Raw genomic sequence first — 20,000 nt, 5'->3', positions numbered from 1 at the left:
GAGAAGCTCAGCACAGCGGGTCATGGTGTCGGGGAAACATCCTTCCAGCTGAAACCCAGAACATCACCATGGCAACTGATCTCATTGCAAGACTTCTATTGTATTTGCTTATGATGATACACTCTCAGGTCACATGACTGACTATATCATATCTATATTTTGTGTGTGTGTGTGTGTGTGTGTGTACCTGCACTCCAAAGATGTCCTCAGTGTGGTGTCTCTTGAGCAAAGCCCACTCAGATGCCTGACCCTGCAGCAGGTTTGTGCACATGGCCATCTCTCCACATGTTATATCAGCTCCAAAACGCTTACACACACGACGGAATGGCAGGTTCCCACACTGTACACACACACACACACACACTAATCTGTAGGGTCTATAACATGCACTGTTAATAAACACATAATACACACAAACTAACTTCACCCATTTGTCTATATAACAGAACAAAAACGCACCAACAAGCACATAAGACACACATACACGCACACACCACACGCACACACTCACGTGCGCGCACACATGCACGCGCACACACACTCACATGCGCGCACACTCGCATGCGCGCACACTCGCATGCGCGCACACACACACACACACGCAACTCACTGTTGTTAATGGAGCCAGGTAGAGCTTGTCTCTGAAATCTACCTGTGAGAGAAGATAACAGATTATGAGTTTAGGACTGAACCTGAATCAGGAACGTTCACTTCCCCTAAACACTTAGATAACGAGCCCAGTGCTCAACACCCTACCTGCTTCTTCTCACATGGGCGCAGTTTGATGATGTCATCATCCGTTAACGGCCCAATGGTTTTCACAGGAGGCTTCGTCTGACTCTCCTGTAAATCAGACCAAAAAATGGTCTCAATGTGTCAGTCACAACAAAGGAGGCGTGGCCTCAGTGTGTCAGTCACAACAAAAGAGGGGTGGCCTCAGTGTGTCAATCACAACAAAAGAGGCGTGGCCTCAGTGTGTCAGTCACAACAAAGTAGGCGTGGCCTCAGTGTGTCAGTCACAACATCTGTTATTACCTCAGCTTTGAGCTCAGCAGCAGGAACTTCCTGTTTGTTCTCACACCGGCTCACTTCCTCTTCCTGTCCTGCCTTATTCAGTGTGTTTTCTGACCCAGTCAACTTCTTGTTTTGGTTTTTCCCTGCACTGATGCTCTTCAGGAAGTCTTCAGTCCGTTTGAAGGACACTTGTCTCTTCCTGAGTCGTCTCTGGAGCTCTTTATCCAGATTGTTCCTCACAGCTCCGCTTCTATTGAGGCTTTTACAGAGTTCCTCATTCACCAGGTTTTTGTAATCAGGGCCTGTGTGAGCTTTAGCAAACCTGCAGGTGATTCCATATGGACATCTACACACTCACACACATATACACACACACGGTCATATTCACATATACACTGTTATTATAGATACATTGTTTGTTGATGAAATATCTGGGGTGTGTTAATGTTGCACCTGCCGAAGGTGTCATAAAGGTAACAGGCGTCTCCCAGATCTGTGGCTTTGGTGGACATGTAATCAGCCACATCATGGATGAAGATACACTTATCACCATAGAAACACTTCCTCCCAGACTCCTGTGTGATTAAAAGACAAAAAAATAACCTATCCAACTTAATTCAACAAAAATCGATTTTTATTTAATATTTTTAAACATTTTGAAATATTCCTTATTTTTAATATAGTATGTAAACTAATGTTCTTTTATTATTATTATTGAGGTCATTGAATATTTTTTAATGATACTTTTAAAAATCATTATCATTTATTACTTGTTAATTTATTATTTAATTTTATACAAAAATATATATAGACAAAAGAGAGTCTTCCTCCAGGAGTGTGTGTGTGTATGCGTAGGTGTATGTGTGTAGGTGTAGGTGTGTGTGTGTATATATGTGTGTAAGTGTGTGTGTGTTGGTGTCTGTGTATAGGTGTGTGTGTGTTGGTGTCTGTGTATAGGTGTGTGTAGGTGTGTGTATTGGTGTGTGTGTGTAGGTGTGTGTGTAGGTGTGTGCATATATGTGTGTAGGTGTGTGTGTATGTAGGTGTAGGGGTGTGTGTAGCGGTGTGTGTAGAGGTGTTGGCGTCTGTGTATAGGTGTGTGTGTGTAGGGGTGTTGGTGTCTGTGTATAGGTGTGTGTGTGTGTGTAGGTGTGTTGGTGTTTGTGTATAGGTGTGTGTAGGTGTGTGTGTGTGTAAACACCTGTATAACGGAGGGACAGAGTCTTCGTTCCTCGTAGCTGTGAGGTTTCAGGCGAGGTCTCGACTTGTTCTGTCCTCTCCGTTTCTTCTTCTCTCCCGTCTGTTTATCGTCGTCCAATTTCCTCTTCTTCGTCTCTGGTTCTCCACTTGGTTCTGCTTCATCTTCAGGAGCTTCACCTGATATATTTTGATCTTCAGCTTTCTCACTCTTCAACCCAGCAGCCAGGAATTCGTAAAATGTCTCTTTGTTTGTGACGTACCTGCAGAGTCACAGTGAGTCACAGTGGTGCCAATAGATTGTAAGTTGCTGCCAAAAAAGGAATAAAACGTAGGAGGTTCCTTTTAAGGAAAATAATCAACACCAGGCTTTGGTAATGAAGCAGAGTTACTGTTCACATCACTATGTGTTTTATTCCTCTTACACCACAGCAACTTGCCAACGATTATGGCATTTTATCTATTAAAAAATAACACATTATAGTGTTTATCACAGTTAATGTGAATGTGCTGTTACTATAGAAACACCTGATGACCAGAATGCGATGAACTTACTGTATCTTCAGAGATGCTTCTCCTCTGTCTTTAGTCTGCAACGTGCTGCTCTCTGGAGTGTTCACATCACCACCCTCCATCCTACAACATCAATATCCTCCTCCTACATCATCATCATCATCAACATCCTCCTCCTCCATCATCATCATCATCATCAATATCAACATCATCATCATCCTCCTCCTCATCATCGTCTTCGTAAACATCATCATCCTCATCCTCAATATCATCATCCTCCTCCTCCTCCATCATCATCATCATCATCCTCCTCCTCCTCAATATCATCCTCCTCCTCCTCCATCATCAATATCATCATAATCTTCATCATCAAAGAATCTGAGTAATGTCATTAAAGTTCACCACATAATCTGGGTGATAAATGAGTAGCTATCGGAGTTAAAATCTATTTAGTTAATAAATTCTAATACATTCTACGCATTTACAGAAATAATCTAAATAAGATCTAAGACTAATTATATATAATTATAAATCCTGCTGATAAACACAACGTCTAATAAAAGTTACGCTAATAAACTTAGCAGCTACTTTTATTCCACAAATAATGAGATATGAGATAAATATTAAAACCAGTACAAATATATGCAGTTATTTACTTTATAAATAATTATTATAACACAATTTACTGCAAACTCACCTGCAGAAGCGTGTGTGTACAGAGTGGCGGTGTGACAAGGAAATGTGTCCGGGCTCAAACCCAAGCGCCCTCATTTTTGTTCCGACCCGAATCTCAAAGTTATTTATTATTGTTTTATGTTTTATATATGTATAAAATGTTAAATGTGTGTGTGTGTGTGTGTGTGTGTGTGTGTGTGTATACATATATAATGTTAAACGTGTGTGTGTATATATAATGTTAAATGTGTGTGTGTATACATATATAATGTGTGTGTAATGTTAAATGTGTGTGTGTGTGTATACATATATAATGTATAATGTTAAACCTGTGTGTGTATATATATAATGTGTGTGTGTATAATGTTAAAACACACACACACACACACACACACACACACACACACACACACACACACACACACACACACACAAATATTGATTAATATATATTTTATTCCAGTCCATATCTTTACAGTTTCATATAAAAATGTACACAAATGACTAATATTTATACTTTTAACTGTATGATTTAAAGTTAGCTGAACTGAGACAACCTTATGTGGAATTTCCCTTTTATTACACCATTAAATTAAACTTTTTCATTCATAAAATATTAGACAGATTAATATTATCTTTGATCGTAAACTTATCCAGTAAGATTCTGGATAAAAATCTCAAATATAAAAACCTGGTCATAAATCGATAAAAAACAAACAGCAGATGAAACGCTTCACAGTTCAGGTGATGAGGTCAGTGTTGATTATAAGGTCAGTGTTGATTATGAGGTCAGTGTTGATTATAAGGTCAGTGTTGATTATGAGGACAGTGTTGATTATAAGGTCAGTGTTGATTATAAGGTCAGTGTTGATTATAAGGTCAGTGTTGATTATGAGGACAGTGTTGATTATAAGGTCAGTGTTGATTATGAGGACAGTGTTGATTATAAGGTCAGTGTTGATTATGAGGACAGTGTTGATTATAAGGTCAGTGTTGATTATGAGGACAGTGTTGATTATAAGGTCAGTGTTGATTATAAGGTCAGTGTTGATTATAAGGTCAGTGTTGATTATGAGGTCAGTGTTGATTATAAGGTCAGTGTTGATTATGAGGACAGTGTTGATTATAAGGTCAGTGTTGATTATAAGGTCAGTGTTGATTATAAGGTCAGTGTTGATTATGAGGACAGTGTTGATTATAAGGTTAGTGTTGATTATGAGGACAGTGTTGATTATAAGGTCAGTGTTGATTATAAAGTCAGTGTTGATTATAAGGTCAGTGTTGATTATAAGGTCAGTGTTGATTATAAGGTTAGTGTTGATTATGAGGACAGTGTTGATTATAAGGTCAGTGTTGATTATAAGGTCAGTGTTGATTATGAGGACAGTGTTGATTATGAGGACAGTGTTGATTATAAGGTTAGTGTTGATTATGAGGACAGTGTTGATTATAAGGTTAGTGTTGATTGTGAGGTCAGTGTTGATTATAAGGTCAGTGTTGATTATGAGGTTAGTGTTGATTATGAGGACAGTGTTGATTATAAGGTTAGTGTTGATTGTGAGGTCAGTGTTGATTATAAGGTTAGTGTTGATTATGAGGACAGTGTTGATTATAAGGTTAGTGTTGATTATGAGGACAGTGTTGATTATAAGGTTAGTGTTGATTATGAGGACAGTGTTGATTATAAGGTCAGTGTTGATTATAAGGTTAGTGTTGATTATGAGGACAGTGTTGATTATAAGGTTAGTGTTGATTATGAGGACAGTGTTGATTATAAGGTTAGTGTTGATTATAAGGTTAGTGTTGATTATAAGGTCAGTGTTGATTATAAGGTCAGTGTTGATTATAAGGTTAGTGTTGATTATAAGGTCAGTGTTGATTATAAGGTTAGTGTTGATTATAAGGTTAGTGTTGATTATAAGGTCAGTGTTGATTATAAGGTCAGTGTTGATTATGAGGACAGTGTTGATTATAAGGTCAGTGTTGATTATGAGGACAGTGTTGATTATAAGGTTAGTGTTGATTATAAGGTTAGTGTTGATTATAAGGTCAGTGTTGATTATGAGGAGTGTTGATTATAAGGTTAGTGTTGATTATAAGGTCAGTGTTGATTATGAGGACAGTGTTGATTATGAGGTCAGTGTTGATTATAAGGTCAGTGTTGATTATGAGGACAGTGTTGATTATAAGGTCAGTGTTGATTATAAGGTCAGTGTTAAAAATGAGCTAAAGTTATAAACCCTCATAACTTTATACCTTCAGATGATTTTTTTGTAAATCAGATGAAGTTGCAATATTTAACACAGCAACTGATTTTAACTAACGAAACATTTATGGCTTTAAAATTAGCTGAATATTCTCAGTATTTCTACTTCTTTAACACTATTTTGAATAGATGTTATACGTGTCACGTACGTAAGTAATTGTCTTATATACGTTGTGTTTCCTGATAAACAGAAGCTAGCATTAGCCACCAGGAAAGAATGAACCTACTTCCAGGTAAACACCCAAAAGTAAATTCATTTGCATTTCAGTGTTATTGTGTGCACACAAACGAGTGAGACGATTCATGTGGATAAAAACTCAGTTATTTTAAATGTGTATGATGACAGTATCGTGTGTTTTGATTGGCTGAGCTCGTTACACACGATAGCACGTGGCACGGCCGTCAGATTCAGGTGTTCTGTCTGTCCTCGTATCCCACAGCGATGTGCCACAAATTAGTATATTGGTTCTCGCTTATGTTTTAGCAGCAATAAACAATCATTCCTCAACAGATTCTTTTTATTCTCTGTCAAAGTTGATAAGACAAAATAAATACATCTTGTTGTTACTTCAGTCAGCACTGTAGAATAGGAGATGAAGGTTAATGCTGTATGAGATACATATATGGTGAGATCGTGTGTATTCTAAGCTTTCCCTCGTCCACCGTCTCGAGTCCACTTCCTATTGTGTCTCTGATTGCTGGATGAGGACCTCGCTGTAGACCAGGAGACCAGAAGACCAGGAGACCAGAAGACCAGGAGACCAGGAGACCAGGAGACCAGAAGACCAGGAGACCAGAAGACCAGGAGACCAGAAGACCAGGAGACCAGAAGACCAGGAGACCAGGAGACCAGGAGACCAGGAGACCAGAAGACCAGAAGACCAGGAGACCAGGAGACCAGAAGACCAGCCTACGCATCACTGCATTTGGATACAAATGATGAATGAAGCTGTTTGTAAACAAAAGCAATTTAAACAATGTTTGTGTTGAGTATATAAGTGTTCTGATTGGGGTTTGTTCCTCTGATACTTCATCTACACATCAGTGCTGAATAAACTGTGCTGGTTCACTCCACCACTGCGTGTTCACCCCTGAGCATCTCACCCACACGTGCTTACTGAACATCCCATTCCAGATTATTTCCCCCTGTATTTACTCTCATAATCTGCTCCTCTCTTCTGGAAGGTTTTTCACTAGATAGTGATTGTAGCTTTGAGGATTTGTGTTCATTTATCTATAAAAGCGTCAGTGAGATCAGACTCTGATTTTGGGATGTTGAGGCGACTCCAGTTTCAGTTCATCCCAAAGGTGTTCAGTGGTGTTGAGTCAGATTCAGGGATCAGTGCAGGACCCTGGAGATCTTCACTACAACCTTCACCTCCACACCATGTCTTCATGGAGCTGCTTCGTACACAGGGACATTGTTATGATGGAGAAGCGTTTGGTAGGAAAATATTATGCTACAGAATACAATGACATTTCAGACAGCTTTGTAGCAACAGTTTAAGGAAGAAACACACATGGTTTTGATGTTCAGTTATCTACATACCATTGGTCTATAAAGTGTACCATAAATGGCAAGGGCTCATTACGTACATTAAGCACACACTTACATGATGTACTTCACTCTTTAGGAGCAGGGGTTTTAAAGCCCTGGTTATTTGACCTGCTTCCACATTCTAAGTTCTTGCAGTTTCTCCAGTTTACATTTGAATCTCTTGCTGCTCAAATCCAAGACGCTGATTCCATTAACCTTAAAGTCATAACCGAGTTGGTGCAGATCGTTCAGCCGTTGTTTCAGTGTGGTGACGCTGTAATCCAGCAATTTGGGTTTCTCTATGATGCTTCTGATGTCGATCCCACCTTCAGTCAGGCAGTCCAGCTTCTGGTTCAGCGTGTTTGAGGAGACAAAAAGTATGGGAGCATAGTTCAGGATGATCTCCCTCACTTGCTCCTGGCTGCAGCCCAGAGAATCTAGCTTCAGCTGCAGGTTTCTGAAGTTTGTCTTCATATTTTCATGTGACAGATCAAGGATTTTGGCACCGTGGCCCTGCAGAAGAATGAGAGCCTCCTCATCACTGAGCTCCAGTGCACTCAGGAGGAACTCGATGTTAGACCTGACGCGTTTTGTGCTCCGGATCAAGATGTACACATTTCTAGAAATGACAGTGCGAGCAAACTTCTTACTATCAGTACCTCCAAGGCTCAGGCATACATTCTCCAGGAGCTCCACCATTGTCTGGTTCAGTGCCAAAGTGTTTGAGAAGACCCTTGGTGCCATGGTTAAGAGACGGTGCAGATCTTTAGGCTTTATCCCTAATGAACTTAGGTAATTTATATTCTTCTCCAGATTGCCGTTATCACTTGAGCGGAAGAATGACTCTGGAGAACGGTTTAGGATCTTAACAACCTCATCATCGCTGCTGAAGATGCTGCGCCACAGACGCCAGCGTTCCTCCAGGTGTTCCTCGGATCTCGTTATAGCACGTGGAAAGCGGGAAATAATGCTAGCGATTATATCTCGGCTCGCGCCTTTCTGTCCAAGGAAATCGATCAATCCTTGCTCGTTCGTTTGGATTTTGCGAAAAACCCCAGGTTGCCGTCGCTGCGCCATCTTCACATCCACACCAAGCACGCTGAGGTTCTCCAGCAAAGACTTGTTCTCAGAACCAGACGCAAAAGATGTTGGTTCTGTTTTATCGTCGTTTACGTCTGTTTTCACTTCATTATCATCTGCTTTTGTGGCGCTGGAGAATCTGTACACGGTAACCGATGGTGATAATCGGCTCCTGAGCGGCCTGAGCAAAAACAGAATCCGCCGCAAAGCCATTTTTTGTCACTCTGCGACTCTGAAAAGAAGAAAACAACACAAACGATCTGTTATAATGTGAGATTCAGTAAACACTGAGTGACACCAGACATCATGAAGCTTCACAAGATGACAGAGACGCGGCTGACGTTCCTCCTCCTCGTCACAGCACGGGATCAGTGTGAACACCACAAAACTCCTTAAACACTCATGATGGAGGTGTGAAGGAGCTTTAAGGGGATAAACTGCACATTATTACTGTGAACTCTTTATACAACAACTAACTCCAAAGAGTGTTTACTTTCACTTGTGATCTACATTCTGTGGATGTGACATATTATTATTATTATTGTTGTTGTTAATACTAATAATAACAACAATAATAATAATATTATTGTTGTTATTATTATTTGTATTATTATTATGTCATGACGTCATCAGTCCGAATTTAAACACTGCCACAAAAGACCTTCTGGACTCACCACAGATCCCCTCATGCGACCGGCTGCATCCCAAACGGCGCCGTGTTGAAGCAGTAGTGCACTAGACGGAGTGTATAGTGTGCACTAACCCTCCCTAGGTAGGGCACTTGTGTAGGGAGCACAGAGGATAATAACTCACTCGTTAGCCCAATGCCACATTAGCTGCCACAAATCGCTCGAAATACAAACAAGGTTAACAATTTACATGAATTAAATCCGTACAATGTGTGTTTTATTGTAGCGCAGAGTAGAAAGAACACATATCGATGTTATTTGTGCTGAATAAAGCGCTATGAAGATAACTAACCAGTTTAAGTGCGTTACTGAGGCTCGATCCCAAATCACAGAATAGTCACTATGCACGCGCACCACATATTACCTATAAAACACGGTACGTTGTGTAGTGCACTTCAGACCGAACAGGAACGCGTTTGGGATTCGGCCACTACTCTTCTTCTGTATGTGCTGTTTTTTCGTGTTTGTTGATTAATTCTCACAGCGCCCTCTGGAGTTTGGGGTATAACAACATATTACTGTGAATTTCCCCCAAACATCAAAGACCTAAAAATATATGAAATAAAAGTTTTAAGTGATTTATATGAATAAATGTATTAATTATTGGTTTAATTCATCTGTTGGTTTATTAATTGATTTATTCATCGAGTAATTAATTAGTATACAAAAGTGATTCTTCAGTAAAAATAAAAACCAAAACAATCAAAACATTAGAAATAAACAGATAAATAAATGATAAAATAGCTCAGACATCTCAGTTAAATAGATCTATACAGTGAAAAGAATGATCTCTACGACTGATCTCTAAAACTCCTCTGTCCTGAAGATGTGGGAAAATGTTCACGGTGGAATTAATAAATAAGTCAGTTATTATAAATGATGTACAGGTATAAATAAGTATTTATATAATCAATATTTATATAGATAAAAATAAGTTATTGCACAAAAGTCAAATATATAAACAAACACACACTGAGGTATGAGGTACAGAACAGAGAACATAAACCTTTAGCATTTAGCTCCAGTATGGTGCTGAACTCCAGCAGAGTTGGAGCGGAGATCCTCTCGGACCACATCTCCAGGGCGCTGTACCAAATCCATGATGTCTCTTGCTCTAGCGACCGTGTACAGACCCCCAGGGACCTACACTGATTTTTCTTAGAGAATTTGCAGATTTTCTTTTGGGCTTAAACAAAACATCACTAGAGCAACTCATTGTCTTAATCATACACTAGATTTAATAATATCACACGGAATAGAGGTCACTGATATAGATATCATACCTCAAAGTGATGACATCACAGACCTCATACTGTACACACTACCTGTAGAACAGACTAACTGAGTCTCACCACATTATCGAATCGGTAGAACTATTATTCTGACCACTAAAGACAGATTCACAAATAACCTGCCTGATCTGTCTGGACTTCTTACTGTACCCTTAAACACAAACCATCTAGATGTAATGACTAACAGCATAGACACTATATTCACTAACACATTAGACACTGTTGTCTCATCAGATTAAAGAAGGTTAGAGACAAATCACCTGCACCGTGGTATAATAGTCATACTCACACCCTCAAGAGAGAAACAACCTGTAACCTCGAGTGAAAGTGGAGAAAAACTAAATTAGAGGTTTTTAGTATTGTGTATAAGGACAGAATGTCCAGTTATAGACAGGCTCTAAAAGCTGTTAGGGCTCTGAGCACCTGAGCAAACTCATAGTAAATAACCAGAACAATCCCAGGGTTTTATTTAACACAGTGACTAGATTAACAAAAACCCAGAGATCTGAACACACTATTATTCCTTCACATTTCAGTAGTGAGGACTTTATGAGATTCTTCACTGATAAAATTAAAAGCATCAGGAACAAAATAGTTGATGTTCAACATATGAGAGCATCTTGTGACCCAGTGTCACCTAAAGCTCTACACTCACAACTACAGTGCTTTACCAAGTACAGGACAGGAAGAGTTAGATAAACTTATTACTACAGCTACATCAACAACTTGTTCACTAGACCCCATTCCAACTAAATTACTGAAAGAAGTGTTACATAAAGCTGGTGAGCCTCTTCTTTATATTATTAACTCCTCGTTATCTTTAGGTTACGTCCCTAAATCCTTCAAGTTGGCAGTTATTAAGCCACTCATTAAGAAACCTAATTTAGATCCTAATGAACTATCAAATTACAGACCTATTTCACATCTTCTGTTTATGTCTAAAATACTAGAAAAGGTTGTGTCTGTTCAACTGAGCTCCTTCTTACTGGAGAACAATATCTTTGAAGAGTTTCAGTCAGGTTTCAGGCCCCATCATAGCACAGAAACTGCACTTGTGAAAGTCACAAACGACTTGTTCTTAGCTTCGGACAAAGACTGTATACCATGATTAGTTCTACTTGACCTTAGTGCTGCATTCGACTCTATAGATCACAAGATTCTCCTAGATCGCTTACAAAATTACACAGGTATTCATGGTCAGGTTTTAAGTTGGTTTAGATCCTACCTGTCTGATCGATACCATTTTGTAGAATTAAATGGTGAATCCTCCAGTTTATTACCAGTTAATCATGGGGTCCCTCAAGGATCAGTTCTAGGACCTCTGCTTTTCTCGACTGGATGGCCTGTAATTTTCTGTTGTTAAACTTTGATAAGACAAATACTACTTATAGGTCCATAAACCAGTAAACAGAAACTCTCACACTTCAACTTCCATTTAGAGGGATGTACTGTTACTAGTAGCTCGACAGTGAAAGACCTGGTGTTTATTAGACAGTAACTTGTCTTTAAAATCATATCACCATATTACAAACACAGCCTTCTTCACCTTAGAAATATTGCCAAGCTGAGAAACATCCTGTCTGTATCTGATGCTGAGAAGCTAGTTCATGCTTTCATGACCTCTAGACTGGACTATTGTAATGCATTACTAGGTGGTTGTCCTGCATCTTTAATAAATAGGCTACAGTTAGTCCAAAATGCAGCTGCCAGAGTTCTCACTAGGACAAGAAAGTATGACCATATAACCCCAATTTTATCATCTCTACTGTTCTCCCAATTATATCATCTGAATGTTAGCAATAGTGGACAGTTTCAAATATCTGGGAGTGACACTGGATAACACACTCACCTTTGCTCAGCACATTATGGACATTCAGAAAAGAAGTCATCAAAGACTGTCAGTCATTCGCAAACTCAAAGGACTTAATGTCGCTCCTCATTTACTATTACTACTTTATCAAAGCATTATTCAGTCAATTTTACTGTATTGTTCAACTTGTTTTTTCGGCATGCTTTCTGTTAAAAATATGGTCAAACTCACAAAGGTGTCCAATATTGCTGCAAAAGTTATAGGTCTTCCAACACCTAACCTTATAGAACTCAATAACACAGCTATCGGACGCTTTGCCATTTCAATAGAACGGGATTTCACACATCCACTAAATGAGTAGCTAGCCCCACTGCCCTCAGGGTGCAGGTACAGGGCTCTGGGGTGCAGGAGGGCCCGCTTTGGAAGAAGCCTGATTCCCTCAGAGTGTTTATTCTGAATGTTTCTTGACATGTATTATGACTGTTTATGTTTATGTTGTGTGTGTCGAACAAGTGCAGTGTTGTGGAAAGGAATTTCCCCTTTGGGGACAATAAAGTAAAGTAAGTAAGTACACTGGCTGTTAAGTTTAGAATTGATTACAAACTGCTGCTACTTACGTACAAGGCTCTTAAAGGTTTAGCTCCCATGTATCTAACTAGTCTTCTAACATGTTACAATCCTTCACACTCTCTGAGATCACAAAAAAAGGCATCGTAACACAAAACACAAAAAAGACATTGTACCAGCTCCAATCATCTTCTGTGCGATGAAGATTTTGGACCTCCACTGAGATGAGGGCAACTCTGTGAGAATCCTGAGGCATCTAGTGATCTACCAGCTCCAGTTAGACTCTGCGATACTAAAGAGATCCAACTCCATGTGGTGTTTGAGGACAACAACCTCCTCATCAATACAACATTTATCAGACTGTATATTTATAATCACACCCCCAGTGTCACCCAGATGAGGATGAGGTTCCCCTTTGAGTCTGGTTCCTCTCAAGGTTCCTTCCTTTACCATCTAAGGGAGTTTTTCCTCCCCACAGTCACCTGAGTCACCTCAGACTTCATTGGGGATAAATACATACACATTTAAATATAAGTCTAATATTAATCTTGTTACAAACTCAAATTTTCTAGGGGTTATTGAGAACATAAACAAGTAAAATAAATAAAAACTTTTCTTTGCCCTTATCCCAGCTCTTCTCACTTTTTAAATTGGTACTACTCATAAAAAGGTTCACACAAATCCCCTCTTTGTTAACACCATAATTGGAAAGAACACCACACCAAAGAAAATATTCTTATTTTTTCTTTATTGTCCAGGGCGTAACAAAAACCAATGAATACAAACTATAAATAAGCCTAAACAACCCAAAGCATCAGGAGAGAGCAAATGCCAAAAACAACAAACAAAACAGAAACTTACTTAAAGTTAACCAAGTAACTTCCTGCCCAAAATAAAAAAATTAAAGACTATATTCTTACCTCTCTCCCTGACTAACGAAAAACAGGTGAAAAATATAGAAGGGAGTATATAAACCCAAATAAATCGGCACCCATCTCCCTACACAGGTTGACAAAGGCAGAATCACACATTAACACTTTGTTTACATTTGACCACTTGATTAATAGCAGCCACAACCACCACGGTGCTGGGATAGCGGATAAGGAAAGCCTCTCCTGTGTGCTGTGTCTCTCCTGTGTGCTGTGTCTCTCCTGTTTTATCTCTCCGGCACGCCGTATAGCAATTAAGCCACACTGCTGCTAATTGGCCTCAGCTGCTGATGATTTGGAAGCGCTGCTTAGCAGAGAGAAAAAGAGAGAGAGAAAAAAAACAAGGGAGACGAACACAACATCCCAAAACCTACACATTACGTAATGGAACGTAACAATCTTGTATTTTGTATTATATTAATCTTTATATTATTCTTTATAATAACCATTAGTTCTATGTTTATGTTCTGTAAAGCTGCTTTGATAAGCGCTATACAAATAAATTTGAATTTGGTGCTGGAGCAGAACCTGTTCTTAAGTCTATTGGTTCATGAGATAATGAATTTTAATCATTTGCCAAAGAGCAGCAATTTAAATAAATGATGTCCAGGAAGAGAAGGATGCTACAGGATGTTTGCTGATCTTCATACTGTGCTGTATACAGATCCTTTAAGGAAGGCAGAGAGCAGCTGATTATTTTATGTGCTGAATTGTTCACACTTGGAGAGTTTTCCTGTCCAGCTCTGAGCTGCTGGTGTACGAGGTGGAGATGCAGTAAGTTAATATGCTCTTGATGGAGCAGTGAAAGAAGGACACTAACAACTGCTCTTGTATCCGGTTTTTCTTTATGATCCTTACAAAGCTGCTTGCTGCTGTGTTTTTTTTTTTGACCGCTGCTGAGGTGTTTGTGGTCCAGGAAAGATCCTCAGCAATGTTCGTACCCAGGAATCTGAAGCCTGGAACCCTCTCCATGCAGACTGCATGGACATCCTTATTGCTCTTGTGGAAGTTTATGATGAGTTCTTTTGTGTTTGGAGCATTAAGGTCAGGTTGTTCCACACCGTTCTGTCAGTCTCTGGATTTCATCACTATATGCTGTTCCAGCTGTAACTCTGACTGGTATACAGTTCTGACACTGGAGACTCCTTTTATCACATCATACAAAGCGTCTCCTTCTAAAAGTATGTACGTACCTGTGAACGAGTTGTTGCTATGGAAACGAAAAGGTACCAGAGTGAGTACATTTAATATAAACCTGAACTACAGACAGAGCTGCTGTTAGAGAGAATTAATCAACACCTGAGCACCAGTCAGAGTCCAGAACTCAGCAGAAGTGTGGTGTAAACCTCATTCGCGGTATTTTTATTTGTAATAAATTAATGAGGTGCCACAGCAGTGCAGGCGAGAAGTGATCAAATATCAGCGATTTGGGGTTAAAAAAAAACAATTTGTACAAAAGAAAGTTAATACGTAATATATTATAGTTCTGTTCACATAATACACCCATTGTGCACACACACGTACACGCACACACACACGCACACTGTTTGTTTAAAATTGCTTGTATTGTAATTCAGTGTGTTCACCTGGGTGTGAACAGTAACCTTAGAAATACACACACACCCTGCTGAAACTCTTAAAATCAGAGTTAGAAGGTGAACATCTTAACAGGTGAGTTACTGAGTTAAGATTTACTGAATTATTAATATATTGAATATTAATCACTCGACTGTAAACACTGTAAGAGAAAAAACAGCTGCATTTGCTAAAGTTAGTTCCACTGACAAGTAAAAATTCGAAGCTAAATGATGGGTGCCAATATTTATAATCACTGTTCAGTTTTATTAACATTATAACATGCTGTAATTCAATCTTGATTTAATTTATATATTTATGATTAATATTTTGTTTTAAACTGTTTATCTTCTGGACACCCTGTAAGATAAAACTGCAATATCATTGATAGTGAAGTAAACAAACTTTAAAACCTTTTAAAAAATGCATTAAATTTAAAACAACATCATAAGATACGTATAATTATAAATATTTTAATGTTATTTTTCACTCTGTTCTTTTTCAGTAAAGAATAATATTTAAATGCATGTTTACTGTGTAACACGTGCTCTTTATTGTCTTTTATATAAATCTAACTATTAAATATTGCAAAGATAAAAAAAAAATAATTAAAGCCTAAACTTCTTGTTGGATTTAATATAATCGTTATTTAAAATAAACTCGTCTGGACGCTCAGGTGCTCCCCACGTGTCCGGTTGCTCATTGGTGAAATGATTTTGATTTATTTTCTCTCAGAAATTAATAATGAGGTCTGAAAGTCCAGTGTGCCTCCGAGTCGTTTTCCTGGTTGTCATCATCCTGCTGTGTGCTGAAATGTTATTCTACATTCTGTACACACATAAAACTACCATGCACCACAACATCTCTAAAGAAGAAGAAGAAACTCTATGTTCTGCAAACCACATCCTACAGGAGCAGGACACGGTGGTGTTGGTGTGGATGTGGCCGTTTGGACATGAGATGAAGCAGAGTTCCTGCAGCGAGCTGTTCCACATCACTGGCTGTCGCCTAACTGATGACCAACGTGAGTATGACAAAGCTCACATAGTCATGTTTCATCACAGAGACATCTACAGATACCTCTCCGAGCTGCTGAGGATGAGGAGACCACTGCTCCAGAAGTGGGTGTGGATGAACATGGAGTCTCCTGCGAATTCTCAGAGACTAGCTCAGCTGGACGACTTGTTCAACCTGACGGCAAGTTATCGCAGAGATTCGGACATCTGGGTTCCTTACGGGAGAATCGTAGCAGCATCCAAGGAGCATGAAACCTTTAAGATCCCACACAAGGACAAATTAGTCTGCTGGATCGTCAACAACTGGAACTTGCACTTTAAAAGAGTCCGATACTTCACAGAGTTACGGAAACACGTCTGGATTCACACGTACGGTGGGGCCTTTAAAAAAACCCTAAGTGTTAAAGAGTACTATAAAACCATATCGAGCTGTAAGTTCTACTTGTCCTTCGAGAACTCCATTTACAAAGACTACTTCACAGAGAAGCTGTTTAATCCTCTAATGTCTGGGACAGTTCCTGTGGTTCTCGGTCCACCCAGGGAGAACTATGAGGAAGTCATTCCCTCAGATTCATTTATTCATGTGGACGACTTCAAATCTCCTCAGGAACTGGCAGAACATCTCAAATATATGGACCAGAACCAGGAGGCTTATGAACGCTACTTCACCTGGAGACAATACTTCACTGCTGAACGTTCATATTTCGGTCTAGAACACGCATGTCGTAGCTGTGAGCATATAAAGAACAATAAGGCGTACAGAGTGTTTAAAAATCTCAGTAAGTGGTACTGGGGTTAACTTTTAAATGAAGTGTAGATTAAGTTTTGATATTAAATGACAGTGAAAGCTTCTAAATATGATATTTTAACAGTTCACACAAAGAATTATTAAACTCATAAATCTAGAAAAGTCCCAAAACATCTTTCTTTCTTTTTTTCTAAAATGTTTTATGAAATCTCTAAACCCAATTATTTAGAAATTGTATAAAACAAATCTTTACATACTAAGAGTACAGTGTGTTTAAAAACCCCACTGAACACTAAACTGTTGAAGTACGATAATGTTTCATTTATTTATACAGATTTGCATTTCTTTTAACTCTGCATTCGTGTCACATTTTCATGTCAGCTACAAAAATGAACAAAAAATGGTTTACAAAAAATAATAAAAATCGTGAACTCTTTGATTTACATTTACAGCATTTAGCAGACGCCGTTATCCAGAGCGACTTACATTTTTTTCTCATTTTTGTACAACTGAGCAACTGAAAGTTAAGGGCCTTGCTCAGGGGCCCAGCAGTGGCAGCTTGGTGGACGTAGGAATCGAACTCACAACCTTCCGATTGGTAGCCCAACACCTTAACCACTAGTCTTCCACATCCACCTTTGTTAAAGTCAGAAGAAGCAGAGTGAAGGCTCAGGAGGCTCAGGCTCAAGATTTTATTACGTGAAAGCTACTCAGTGGGAATTTCATCAAAACTTAATCTTTAACACTCCCAGTACACAGTATTTACTCTCAATACATGATAAATAACAAGAATAACAAGAAACATTTAGTTTTAATGATTCTAATCTCTAATCTCGCCTCTGATTAAACTACATCTTCAACAGAAACCTGTGAGACAAATATTTAACTTAGTCCTCAGATGGTGGCATTGCCTTTCTTCTCATTCCTTTTTTTCTTTGTATTTATTTAAACACTGTGTTTATAAAAGACTTCAAACATCAGTTAAGGAGTGAATTTCATCATCAGCTCTCACTCCTTCAGTAAAAGACACAGAACAGGTGACACGTCCCCAGGTGACACGTCCCCAGGTGACACGTCCCCAGGTGACACGTCCCCTACTCTGAAATGCAGATAGATAGATGGATGTAAGCTGGATTAATTTAGCTCGATGTAAATTTTGCTTGAATCTGACCATCCATGGTAATTATATGACCTGTTGTGTGTTCCTCTTATTGTGTACCTGATGTAAAGGTGCGTCTAAAACGGGTGGGCAAACTTTTTGACTCGCGGGCCACAATGGTTTCTAAAATTTGACAGAGGGGCCGGGCCAGAATAGGAGATTGGTGTGTTTGTGTGAACTAATATAAATTAAATGTAAAAAACCTTACACGAAAAGATTTGGATTTTACAAAAGATTTTACAAATTTATTACTTTAATAACGTAGTAATAAACTCAGTTCAGTTTCATTCAGTTTCAGTGGGAACAGTGTTGTTGGTCTCCTTTTTTTGCAAGTGCATCAATGTCTGGCGTTATATTTGTTGTGGCAATTCTCAAGATAGATCCGAGGTGTTGGTCAGTTAACTTGGCTCTGTGACGGGCTTTGTTGATGTTCATGACGCTGAATGTCTGTTCACACACACAGGTTGAGCCAAACAACGTCAGCATCTTCTGTGCCATCCTCCAGAGGTTTGGAAACGTGGCTTCGTTAAATGAAGCATAAAAGTCCTTCAGTTTAAGAGAGTTGAACTTCTCCTTCAATACAGAGTCAGACTGAAGATCTATCAGTTCCAACTGCAGCTCCTGTGGTGCTGTTTCTGGGTCTTGTGACAGGAGACAGGACACCAGCTGAAGTGACTTTTAAATTTTTTCAAAGTCATAGAAACGATGGCAGATTTCTCCGTGCAGGTCGTCCAGTGATTTGCTGTATTTCTGCGCGTTTTGGGTCGCCTCTTTCTGCATGGCTAGTGTGGGGAAATGAGTGAAAGACTTGTTTGAAATTTGTCTGGAGAAAAGAGTCAGCATAGATTTGAAGGCCCTAACATTTGTGTACATGTCTTACACAAATTGATCTTTCCCCTGTAGCTTGGAGTTCAGCTCATTCATGTGCAAAAGTATGTCCACAGCAAACGCAAAGTCACAACGCCAGTTATTGTCGCTTAGCTCGGGAAATTCGTTGGATCTCTCCATTAACTCCAAAAATGCAGTGATCTCCTCCTTCAGCTCCCACACTCTTTGAAAGACTTTGCCCAAACTTAGCCAGCGCACACGAGAGTGGTAAAGTAAGTCCTGGTGATCTGCTTCGGTTTCTTCCAGGAACGCAATAAACTGACGATGCTGAAGTCCCCTTGCTCGTATAAAGTTAACAGGTTTTATGACTGGATTCATGACATGATTTAGCTGCAATATAGACTTACACAGAACATCCTGATGAATGATGCAGTGAAGGAAAATAACATCCTGATCAGGATTTTCCTCTTTTACTTTTTCCTGCAGTCTTTTCAGCAGCCCAACGTTTTTCCCAGTTAAATTTGGCGATCCATCCGTGGTGACATTGGCAAGTTTACTCCAAGGTAGCTTCATTCTCTTGATGACAGCAGACACCTGGTTATATAAGTCCTCTCCCCTCGTTTTTCCTTTCATGGACTCCGTTGTCAAAAATTCCTCTGTGATCTCAAAACTGTCGCTAATCCATCGGATAAAAATTAGGAGCTGAGCAGTGTCTTTTATGTCGTTACTTTCATCCAGTGCTAGTGAATAAAACTTAAATGACTCCGCCTTTTTGTTTAATTTGCTGGCTATATCTTTGTCAATCAATTCAACACGGCGAGTCACAATTCTGCGTGATAAACTGTTTTGTTCAAATTTACCTTTGCTCTCCGGACACAAGACACCTGCTGTCTCCACCATGCATTCTTTTAAAAATTCGCCTTCGGAGAAAGGCTTACTGGCCTTTGAATTCCAGCAAAAAACTTGCCTTAGTACTTGACTCTTGAATCGCAGTTTGTCTGTGAAAAGGGTTTTGCTAAGTCTGTAAATTAGCCATCAATCTCTGAGCTGTAGCCGCCCGTTCTTGTGGAGACTGTTTACTAGCGTAGTTAGCATGTTTTGTGGC

The 20,000-nt window shown here is 39.2% G+C and overlaps 3 protein-coding genes across 6 annotated transcripts in view; 1 reads left to right on the top strand and 2 right to left on the bottom strand.

The window, feature by feature from the left end:
- dus3l (dihydrouridine synthase 3-like (S. cerevisiae)) overlaps positions 1-3,495 on the bottom strand; it is an 8,540-nt gene extending 5,045 nt beyond the window's left edge. Inside the window, exons 1-9 of the mRNA XM_060887085.1 lie at positions 3,422-3,495; positions 2,767-2,847; positions 2,216-2,474; positions 1,468-1,589; positions 1,036-1,360; positions 757-843; positions 611-652; positions 188-340; positions 1-48 (exon numbers count right to left, since the gene is read on the bottom strand). The exon at positions 1-48 is cut by the window's left edge and continues 69 nt beyond it. Coding sequence (XP_060743068.1) covers positions 1-48; positions 188-340; positions 611-652; positions 757-843; positions 1,036-1,360; positions 1,468-1,589; positions 2,216-2,474; positions 2,767-2,847; positions 3,422-3,495 — 1,191 coding nt within the window. The remainder of the gene's footprint in view (positions 49-187; positions 341-610; positions 653-756; positions 844-1,035; positions 1,361-1,467; positions 1,590-2,215; positions 2,475-2,766; positions 2,848-3,421) is intronic.
- Positions 3,496-6,165: 2,670 nt separating this feature from the next.
- Positions 6,166-9,428, bottom strand: LOC132856778 (transcription termination factor 1b, mitochondrial). 4 transcript variants are annotated; one of them, XM_060886541.1, is made up of 3 exons: positions 8,957-9,428; positions 7,279-8,514; positions 6,166-7,069 (listed from the first exon to the last, which is right to left on the bottom strand). In XM_060886541.1, the coding sequence occupies exon 2, from the start codon at positions 8,493-8,495 to the stop codon at positions 7,323-7,325; it is 1,173 nt and encodes a 390-aa protein (XP_060742524.1). In that variant the 5' UTR covers positions 8,496-8,514; positions 8,957-9,428; the 3' UTR covers positions 6,166-7,069; positions 7,279-7,322. The 4 variants fall into 4 exon arrangements, with proteins under 4 accessions (XP_060742524.1, XP_060742526.1, XP_060742525.1 ...); XM_060886543.1 differs by having other exon boundaries at positions 6,166-6,585; XM_060886542.1 differs by having other exon boundaries at positions 6,166-8,514; positions 8,957-9,062; positions 9,264-9,427.
- Positions 9,429-15,092: 5,664 nt separating this feature from the next.
- On the top strand, positions 15,093-18,371 carry LOC132856779 (4-galactosyl-N-acetylglucosaminide 3-alpha-L-fucosyltransferase 9-like). The gene is made up of 2 exons (XM_060886544.1): positions 15,093-15,240; positions 15,880-18,371. Exon 2 carries the CDS (start codon positions 15,889-15,891, stop codon positions 16,957-16,959), a length of 1,071 nt encoding a protein of 356 aa, XP_060742527.1. The 5' UTR covers positions 15,093-15,240; positions 15,880-15,888; the 3' UTR covers positions 16,960-18,371.
- The last annotated feature ends 1,629 nt before the right edge of the window (positions 18,372-20,000 follow it).

This window comes from Tachysurus vachellii, chromosome 14 (assembly GCF_030014155.1).
Source record: "Tachysurus vachellii isolate PV-2020 chromosome 14, HZAU_Pvac_v1, whole genome shotgun sequence".
NCBI classification, from domain to species: Eukaryota; Metazoa; Chordata; class Actinopteri; order Siluriformes; family Bagridae; genus Tachysurus; species Tachysurus vachellii.
The sequence above is the reverse complement of the archived record's forward strand: the minus strand, read 5'-3'. Positions and strand labels throughout refer to the sequence as shown.